Source organism: Papaver somniferum, chromosome 7, assembly GCF_003573695.1.
Source record: "Papaver somniferum cultivar HN1 chromosome 7, ASM357369v1, whole genome shotgun sequence".
NCBI lineage: Eukaryota > Viridiplantae > Streptophyta > Magnoliopsida > Ranunculales > Papaveraceae > Papaver > Papaver somniferum.
In genome coordinates this window covers 137,618,423-137,628,630 of record NC_039364.1, presented here as the reverse complement: position 1 = coordinate 137,628,630, position 10,208 = coordinate 137,618,423, and the positions used below count along the sequence as shown (strand labels likewise).

The following is a 10,208-nucleotide window of genomic DNA, read 5'->3' as shown; positions in this document are numbered from 1 at the left end:
ACAACTTTTCACCACCACCAACCACCTCTGACGCTAACCAACACCATCAATGTCCACCACCACCGCCACCAATCACACCGCCGCCATAAATAACCGCCACCCACCGCCGCCGCTAACCAACACCGCCGTCAACCACCACCGCCGCCGCCGACGATCACCACCACCTCCGCCAACCACATCCGTCGACGACCACCACCACCGCCGCCAACCACCACCGCCGACGACCACCACTACCATGTTGAGTCAACTAGCAGAAGTTGTGTCCATATCGGAAGCAACTAGCTCAAGTTGTCTCCCATAAATAGTGTTCATATTGGAGGCAACTAGCTTAAGTTGTCTCCAAAAGTGGAGGCAACTAGCTCAAGTTGTTTCCAATAAATAATGTACAAGAACAAGTTGCAAAACAAAATGGAGCCAACTAACTCTAGTTGTCTCCGAATCTGATGCAACTAGCTCAAGTTGTCTTCAAAAGTGAAGGCAACTAGCACAAAGTTGTTTTCAAAAGTAAAAGCAACTAGCCTAAGTTGTTTCCAAATATGGAGGCAAATATCACAAGTTGTCTCAGTGCAACTGCACTATCACCAATTCATTTACCACCTACACTTCTAGCTCAGTGCATCTACACTATCATCACCACTAACAACTGCACTATCATCACCAGTAAGCAGACTCACATCTTCAATTGCAAACACAATAAGCAGATTCACATATTCACCATACTGCAACTCTACCTGCAACAGCTTCATGACCATAACCATCTCCAAACACTTGCAACATGAGCCAACAGCTGCAATCACTTTCATATCTCTTACTCAAACACCATCAGCAACACACAAGCAGCAACAACTCCTTGTTCCGCTCTTCACTGCCTGGATACATATTCAGTCCATGCTCAACTTCCTAAGCATTCATTTATTCTTTTGACTTCAAAACATAAGTATCAGTAACACAACCATCTTGCCGTCTTCTTATATTATGCCTTCTAATCTCCATAGCATCTTTAATTCCAGATAACATTAACACATCATAAACAACTTCATCCATCAACTCCTCTGTAATTGTACTAGACGACACTCTCATCTCCATAGTTGTCTTCATATATAGAGGTATATGGAGGTAACTGGCCAAAGTTGTCTCCGTATATGGAGGAAACTTGCACAAGTTGTCTTAAGACGACTGATATCGAAATCTCAAAATCAACTGCAAACACTCAATCTCAGTGATGCAGGGGCATACAACTAAAAACCTGGATTCTGAAATGTAGCTGTGCTAAGAAATTAGTACCTCAATCTAGCCAGACTTGATTCTGTTAAAGGTGCCGACATCCACGACCGGAAATTTTTGGTATTTCTTGTTTATCAGCATGACACCTTCTTCGGATCTAGCAATTCCATATTTGGTTGTTTGCCTTGACTTCTCACTGGCAATTTTGAGTGTAATGTAACTCAAACCACCAACATTGTTGAATTCCGTAGCAGCAACACACATAATATCCACTGCACTTCACTTGTTTCTTGGCTCAATTCCTCCTGCAATAGTTGCCCTGCATAATTGCTGACTTCATTCCATCTCCATGTCAAATCAAATCCAACAACCTTCTCCTGATTGTTTCATTCTAACCACTTCAATCCCCTGTTGCGCATCACCAGCTAGTTCATTGCAGCTCAACTCCCATCACCTGCAAATCCTAACATTCATCTATTTCACATCCCCTGTAGCTCCATCTCCAACAACAATTCAACTAATAAACATCAACTCATAACCATACCCCTCTTATATTCCATGTCCTAACCCTTGGAAGCAGCATCTCACTCTTCCCTGCAATTTTATATCACATACACTCAACACAAACCCATTTTATCTCCTTAATACCATCACCTTCCATTCAGATTACATCCCATGACAATCATCAACCAACAGAATCCATCTATGAACTAACATCCATTGCATTCTTAGCTCAAGAACTCCACCAAAACAAACATCATCAGTAAGCCACCAAAAACATCATCAACTTCAGCTTCAGTCGCAGCTGCACCACCCAGTAAGTTTTGTCTCAGAACCCATTTCATTTTGTTGTTCAACTGCACTACCAATTCATCCAACATCAACACCCCATGAATTCCGTCGTTCTTAATCTAACCTCTTTATAGCTACATCGCCACCAGTCACAATACCACCAACACCAGCAGAACCTTCAAAGCAAAAGAAAGAAGATAATCAATAAATTCCAACTCGATGCGGAAAAATCGGTATTAACCAACTGTAATCATCGATTTTAAGTTCTTCAATCCCAATCCAGTTGAAATCGAGAAAAACTTATCAGAAATCAAAACCTAAAATGAGATTTCAATCTTTTTGAATCTGATTTTAAAATTAATCTTTACTAGAATAAGAAGGTATTTCTGAATATGAACCATCTGCTGCTGATAATAATTTTCGATTACATATGAATCAGTCGACGGAGAAGATAGTGGTGGTGGTGGTGATTTTCGGAGAGAAAGAGAAGAGAGATATTATTTTTTAGATGTGAAATTAAAGAGCGATAACTCACTGACATGGTGATGATGGCGATGAGATGATTCTGGTGTTGGTGGCGTTGGTTGTGGTGGCGACGGAGATGGAGATGGTGGTAATACTGATAGAGATGATGGAGAGATCCATTGATTTTTCTCGAATGAAAAATAAAGAAGAAGCTCAGGTATAAGATATCAAGGTTAAAAGAGGAATTACGTGAATTATTTTTTTGCTCATAATTTCAATTATGTCATTAGGGGTATTTATAAAGACTCGTAAGGTATCTATGATAGACCCATGAATAGTTAGGGTGTTTATAACATTCCTACAAATGTAAAACCAACTAGCTCATCTAATTTGGGATGGAGGGAGTTTGAAAACTGCAATCGTGCCAAACACGCCCCAAACTCTTGTAGGCGTCTTCTAAAGCACGTTTTATTGGAGGCAGTTACTATACAGTGTTTTTTCTCTTGGGTAAAAAAATCAAACAGAAAAGAAAAAAAGACCCGAAGAGAAGTATCGATCAGAGGGAAAGAGCCGCAAACAATGGAGAATGACGATGAACTGAAAACCTTAGCCTCAGAAATAATGGCAGCAACAAATATGTTATCTGATCATGAATTAGCTTTTCGATTACAGATGGAAGAAGCCCTAAATGCATCACTTGCTTTACAACCTTCATCATCAAATTCAGTACAACAAGAATCTCCTTTTTCAATGGATTCTGTATTGACTGAAGATATACCTGATTTTGCACACCTTAAAATACAAACCCTAGAATTAGATAAATTTCAACAAGAAATAAAGGATCGTGAACAATCTGAAGCTGAGATGTGCAAAATCTCTCAAGATTTAAGTCGTACTATTCATGATCAAAATTTTGCTAGAGAAATACTTATGTTTCCTGAAGAAGATTGGGAGGATGAAGGAGATTATTTTGAGAAACCATTTGGTGAAGGTTCTTCTTCATCGGCTTCGAGTTCATCGAATTTAGTGAGTGATGGACCGTTCAGGTTATATTTTAAGGGTTTGGTAACTGAGGAGAATGTTAAGGGTTCTGTAATTGCGTTGTCGTCGATTGGAGCTGCGATATGTGATCCTAGTGATAATTTAATTCTTAAAGTTCAGAAACCATTGAAGGGTCAGTGGAAAAGTTTAAGTCATCGTTATGCTTATGTGAAAGCTTTGATTGAAGGTCTTAATGCTGCGCTTTCTTTGAAAATCCAGAGGATTAATATTTATTGTGATTATCATCCTCTTTTTCAACAGGTAAGTGAGATCTATATTTTTGTTTATTATTAGGTTTTCGTTTATTTGCAGTTATTTGATTGCATTGTCTGCGATTTTTACCTTAAGAACACGTTAAAGAACTTTTTCTGATGCGGCTTGAATCCTTTCTTGTAGTTAGTTTTGGGAGCAATATGAATCCGTTTGTGAAACAGGATTGTGTGTCTGTTGTCTCCTATTTTGACAATTTTTTATTAATGGCTACTAGTAGAAACTAAGGTGTTGATAGGTTCCGATCTGAGGTTATCGTGGCTATCAACACCCAAGCTAGTTTTGCAGCTGCTACTCCTAATTCGACATTATCACGACGTGATTGCTTGGATTCAAATTTCTCGAGATTTATCCTTTAATGTTAGTAATTGGGTAGCAGTCTTATCATGCACTTATACCCATATTAGAATTGCTTAAATTTGTGAGTCCTGACATTTAAGCCACTGATTCTGAGAATGCAAAAGTTTAAGTTTCAAATATTTTCTCACACAGCTCAAAGGGAGATGGCAAGTGAAGCAACAGAATTTGAAAATACTAATGGATCAGGTAGTTGCTCTTCGAGAGAAATTTGAAATTTGTAATATAATTCTACTAACTAGGAATGATGTTAAGTTTGCAATCAAATTGGCAAGGGATGCCATAGATTGTCAAATCACTGCGAGTGCTGAATCTAGCTCGGCTAATGAGACTTGCAACATCTGCTTAGAAGAGAAAGATATTATGCAAATATTTTCTGTCGATGGTTGCTTGCACCGCTATTGCTGTTCATGTATGAAGCAGCATGCAGAAGTAAAGTTACTCCATGGGCTGGTGCCCGGATGCCCTCACGAAGGTTGTCAAACTCAGTTGATTGCAGATAGCTGTAAAAAGTTTTTGACCCCTAAGTTTATTGAAATGATGACGCTACGTTTGAAGGAAGCATCTGTTCCTGTTACGGAGAAACTTTATTGCCCATATCCAAAGTGCTCTACTTTGATGTCGAAGAGTGAGGTTCTATCTTCTAATGATTTGTTTGGAACTGCAAATCGATCCGGAGCTTATAAATGCATCAAATGCCATGGTCTTTTCTGTATCAACTGCAAGGTCCCATGGCACCACGGTATGTCCTGCTTAGAATATAAAAGGCTAAATCCACGAGGCGAAGAAGCAAAATTGAAGTCTCTTGCTTCACAGCAACTGTGGCGCCAATGTGTCAAGTGCAACCATATGATTGAACTGGCTGAAGGTTGCTACCACATGACTTGCAGGTATACAATATTAAATTTGCTCCTAATTTTCTTGCTAACCACATATCAGTTAATTATCTTGTTCATATGAAATAACTACTCTATCTTTATTTTTTTCCTCTTGTGACGATGGTTATAAAGGTTAAGTAATTTGTGTACACTGGCAGTTTTTGTCTCTCTCTTCTCATTTTTTGTTTAATAGCTGACCGGTATATATATTTTTCTAGGTGTATATATGCATTTTTAAATTTAAATTTTAAAGGATATAGACAAAATTTTGGGAGAGACTAAAGGAGGCATGACAATTAGGCAAAACAGGATGAAAACATATGATTCAGTAAGGTTTTCTGATGTCCTTCGTTACCATGGTGAAACTCTATTGGCTTGCTTCTAGCTTAATAGGTGATGATGGTTCTAAAGAAGAGTATCATTCTTTTAGACTCTTTAAGATTTTTGTTGTGAACTCTTTTATCTCTCTCTATTTCCCATATTAAAAGACCTCCAGTTTTTAGTGTGACATGATTTAAACTTGCTTCTCCTTGCAGGTGTGGTTTTGAATTCTGCTATACATGCGGAGCAGAATGGAAAAACAAGAAAGCAACCTGCAATTGTCCATTATGGAATGAAGATAATATCTTGTATGATGACTCTGATGAGGGAGAGGATGAAGAGTGGTATGATGAAGAAGAGTGGGACTCCGAAGATGATGAATATGTGAATGCGCCTAGAAGGTTTTTTGGATGATTTATTTTGCACACTTGTATTTAGTCACATGTAAGTGGACCATATGATAACTTTAACTAGTAACAGAGCCTCTTTTGTTTTTACTTGGAATACTTCTGTGGATGGTATTTGACATTGAAACATAAAATTCTATGATAGTGCCTTAGAAAAATGTTGAATCTAAATATTTTACAAGACTAGGGCAGAACCGCAGAAGCATTTGAAAGGAATGTAAATGATTACATTTACTAGTGTATCGAATATCGGCTAAGAATCAAGTTTGTGCAATGTACAGAACCCAATCTGGTTTCTTTTGTTTTAGTTAACCTCAATCTCATACACAGAGCCCCACAATATCAATGCTTCCAGTTTAGTTTCTTTAGAGCTTCTCCGATGGAATGTATGTGAAGATAAATGTCTAAGTCCACATAGGATAGACATTCATTTTTCCTAAAATTCTTCTCCAATCCCAACTTCTTAAACCAGTGTAAAGATGACATGGCTTAATTTTTGTTAGTAAGCTTTTGCTTACCTAAATTAATTCTAATATATACAATGACCATTTTTTTAGCTCTAATAAAGTCTAAAAATTACTAAAAATAAAATTTACATTAAATTCACAGAAAATCACAAACAACACCATTGGAGATGAACTATTTTTCCTCCCTAAAGTTAAGGAAAAATTGGAATGAGGATGTCTTGTTTGTGCTTCCACATAGGAAACACACACAACCACTATTGGAGAAGCTCTTAGCTTCTTTCTCATAGACTTGAATCTCCAACTCCTGACTTCTTGGAATATGGAGATACCATGGCGGGATTACTGTTCTTCTGTACACAATTACTATATTATATCTTGTAATAGTTCCAATTCTAATCGTCGTTAGTGTACGTCTTATTAAGCCTCTGAGCTCTTATATTGAAATCCGATAGATTCAAGCATATCACTGAAGACTATCAATTTCGGCGTGACGATGATAAAGATTTATACAAAGAAAATCAATGGTTATCGAAATGGGTCGCCATTACAATGATTATCAGAAACTACTTCTACAACAAATTTTATCTTATAGAAGAATAAGCCTCTAAATAGTTGAAGAATAATCAAAATATCATTCTTCGAATCAGTCTTTTTCATTTTATTTGGTTTCATGTAGATTAAAGAATTCACATTGTAGATTGTTTGTATCAGTGTGCAATATATAATGGTGAAACAAAAGGGTATGTTTTTACTACCACTTATGATATGTAATAACCCATACCTCTTTTTATTTATTTATAAACAACGACCTTCAACAAGGCTAATGGTTCCCTTCAATTATTGGCAAGAGCCAAATTGGAGGAACAGACCAGTACATGGTAGAATTGTTTGTTTTGGCCCAAATGGCTAGTTCATGAGCTACATAATTCCAAATGCGGGGTTGAAAAGTAAACAAATAAGCAACTAAAATAGAAGAGAAAAACTGAATATCCTTAAATATAGCATCCGTTCTAGAATCTCCATCAAACAAGCCAGCAGAAAATTGGTTGATAAGATTCTGAGCTCACTTTCTATGATGATATGAGTAAGCTTTTGCTCTACAACTTTTTTCAAGGATGCCTAAATAGCTCTGGCTTCAGTTTCTTCAGCAGACTCTACTTCAAAAACTATGGACGCACAAAAGGAAGCAGTGTTTGAGAAGTCCCTCATTACATAGCCTGCACCATTATTCCCAGAAATATCATCATAAGCTCCATCAGTATTACATTTATCCAACTAGTAGGTGGGGGCATCCACTTGTCATAGTAACCAACAGAGATATTATGGGAGATAATGGGACTAGGTTTCCTGGTTAATAAAATAGCTCTAGCTCTCATGAGAACATCAGAATGGTTTTCTTTAATGTTTTGAAAAATCAGATAATTCCTACTTTACCAGATAGACCAAAGAATAACAACAAAAAAACACTGATCTCCATCAGGGAGTTTAGAGACTGGGTCAACTAACCAAAACGTCATCCAATTAATGAAAGATTTATTACTGAAAGCCTGAGTATTCACACGGAAGGAAGAAAGAAACCAGACACGACTAGCTAAAGGACAAAGAGCCAAAGCATGCAGAACAGATTCAAGAGGATCATTGTATCTAGTACAATCAACAGAAAGCATATGCGTTCTAGTATGTAAAACAGTTCTAGCAGGCAAAGCATTCCTTGTGGCTTTCCAGGTAAAAACTTGAATTCTATAAGGAACATTAATTTGCCAAATGCACTTCTGAAGAGCACTACAAGGGGAAGGCCTAAGACCCCTAAGTCCTAAGTAAGCAGATTTAAAGGTAAATCTACCATTCTTTGAATGATCCCAATCCCTCCTATCAGGAGCGCAAATCTAGCTTAAGAGAATGGTGACAATATTCTCAACAGAAGCATCATAAAAGTGGGTATTTAATCCATTGACATCCCAAGATCTAGTAATAGGATTAATAAAGTAAGAAACTTTAATATTAGGGTCAGGAGGAACAAGGGGATTAGGAGAAGCAGAACCCAAAGAGGGAATCCATTTGTCACACCAAGGTTCAATAAATTGACAATTTCCCGCAATCCAGATGATAAAAGGCTTAATTAGTTACTTTATAGCATGAAGACACTTCCAAGTACAAGAACATTTATTAGGACACTTAGCATTTAAGAAATCAGTTCTAGAGATGTATCTAGCTTTAAGAACATTGGCTAACAGACAATGGGAATTTTCAATAATCCTCCAAGCATTTCTAGCTAACATGGCTAGATTATTGAGTTCAGCTTTCCTGAAACCAAGAACTCCTTCATACTTAGGAGAGCAAAAGATATCCCACCCCAAAAGATGTAGTTTCCTATCTTTAGGGTCAAGGGTTTCCCCCCACCAGAACTTACATAGGTGGGAATCCATTTTTCTACATAGATGTTGGGAATAAGGAAAGCACCCATTTGGTAAAGGGGGATAACCTGGACAATATGTTTAATCAAATTAGTTTTAGCAGCCTGAGACAGAAGCTTATGAAGCCAAATAGAAATTCTAGCATCAACTGCTTGGAGAATACCCATATGGGTTTGTATTTTTGAAGCCTGGAACACAGTTGGTGTACCCAGATATTTTTCTCCTAAGTCTCTGTTACTTATATCAAGGATATTAGAAAGTTGTTGTTTTAGATGTTCAGGGATTTTGTTGCTAAACAGAATCCCAAACTTGTCAAAATTGATTTCTTGGCCAAAGGCCAAGCAGTACTTTTGGAGGTACTCTTTGATAGTCTGGAAATATTTAATAGTAGCCTTAGAGAAGAGTAAGGAATCATCATCAAATAAAAGGTGTGTCATAACATGAGCATTTTTACACACTTTTATGCCTTCAACCAGACCGTTCCTAGTAAGAACATCCATATAAGAGGACAGAGCCTCTGAACAAATAATGTAAAGGTAAGGAGACAGAGGGTCTCCTTGTCTTTATCCTAATTGTAGATGGGGAAAAACGATTTGCTGGTTTTTAAGGAATTGAGGAGACGACCATGCGGAGGAGACTCCTTGAACCGAGCGAAATGTTTAACCTCACACAGATGCACTGCAAGAAGGGAGTGATTTAAGTTCGAGAGATCAATCTGTAGGACTCCATCCTAAACCAAGACAATGGTCGTTACAGATTCAGTTCGGTCACAAGAGAGGATGAGTCGATTTGTAGGAGGGAAGCTGAGAAATGTGTGAAATCAATAGTGATCAAGGATTGTTGGTGTGTTGTGTATTTTGCGTGAAAATAGTTTCTGAACGAGTGAGTTTACTCAGTTGAGAGTAATTGCAAAGACGATGAGTTCGTGTAGACGAATTGTCTCTTGTTTGAACGTTGTATTGTTGGAAAGAATTGTCCTATCTCTCAATCATCGGTTCAGAGAACTATTTATTTTGCTAGAATTGTAAACACCTTGATCCCACGAAGTGTGACAGTTGCTGGAGTCAAAGAGTGGGGAAGTGGAAATCGTGTTAAAACTAGTTGCTCATCGTGCGGAGACTTGGTTGATTTTCTACCCACTACTTTGCTAACTCCTTCAACTGATTGCACGACTTGCTCACATTCTCATCGTGGATGAACACACGTGTCGTAGACCGCCAGACCAAAACCCTAGTTAATATCCCCACATGTGACACGATTGATGTCTCGTGATTGTGGATTCTTCAAGGCATACGTGTAATTAGTTAGTCAGTTGCTGACTTCATGGGACGATGAGTCCTTGTATTGCTGAGTGGAACGTGATTTGCAAATGTTCTAAGACTCACGAATTGAACGTGTCTGTTGAGATAGAGGTATAATTCTCGAGTAAATGTTGATAGTTAAGGTGAGCAAATATTGCTCATTCGATGAATTGTTAAATATTGATAGTTGAACCAACATTCCTTAGTCTGAGCAAATATTGCTCATTTGAGCAAATGTTGCTCGTTTGATGAATTATTGGTAGCAGGACCA

General features: G+C 37.8%; 1 protein-coding gene and 1 long non-coding RNA gene across 2 annotated transcripts; one reads left to right on the top strand and one right to left on the bottom strand.

Annotated features, from left to right (window-relative positions):
* Window positions 1-537: 537 nt before the first annotated feature.
* LOC113298552 lies at window positions 538-2,811 on the bottom strand. Its single transcript, XR_003334239.1, has 2 exons — window positions 2,556-2,811; window positions 538-2,192 (listed from the first exon to the last, which is right to left on the bottom strand). It is a non-coding gene; the product is annotated as an uncharacterized LOC113298552 (long non-coding RNA).
* Window positions 2,812-2,913: 102 nt separating this feature from the next.
* LOC113298551 lies at window positions 2,914-5,913 on the top strand. Its single transcript, XM_026547319.1, has 3 exons — window positions 2,914-3,783; window positions 4,285-5,039; window positions 5,564-5,913. Exons 1-3 carry the CDS (start codon window positions 3,061-3,063, stop codon window positions 5,760-5,762), a joined length of 1,677 nt encoding a protein of 558 aa, XP_026403104.1. The 5' UTR covers window positions 2,914-3,060; the 3' UTR covers window positions 5,763-5,913.
* The last annotated feature ends 4,295 nt before the right edge of the window (window positions 5,914-10,208 follow it).

Coding starts and splice junctions, on each gene's coding strand:
- LOC113298551 (XM_026547319.1), top strand. CDS start 3,061: ATGGAGAATGACGATGAACTGAAAACCTTAGCCTCAGAAATAATGGCA. Junction 3,784..4,284: donor ATCATCCTCTTTTTCAACAG/GTAAGTGAGATC, acceptor TTTCTCACACAG/CTCAAAGGGAGATGGCAAGT. Junction 5,040..5,563: donor TGCTACCACATGACTTGCAG/GTATACAATATT, acceptor TTCTCCTTGCAG/GTGTGGTTTTGAATTCTGCT.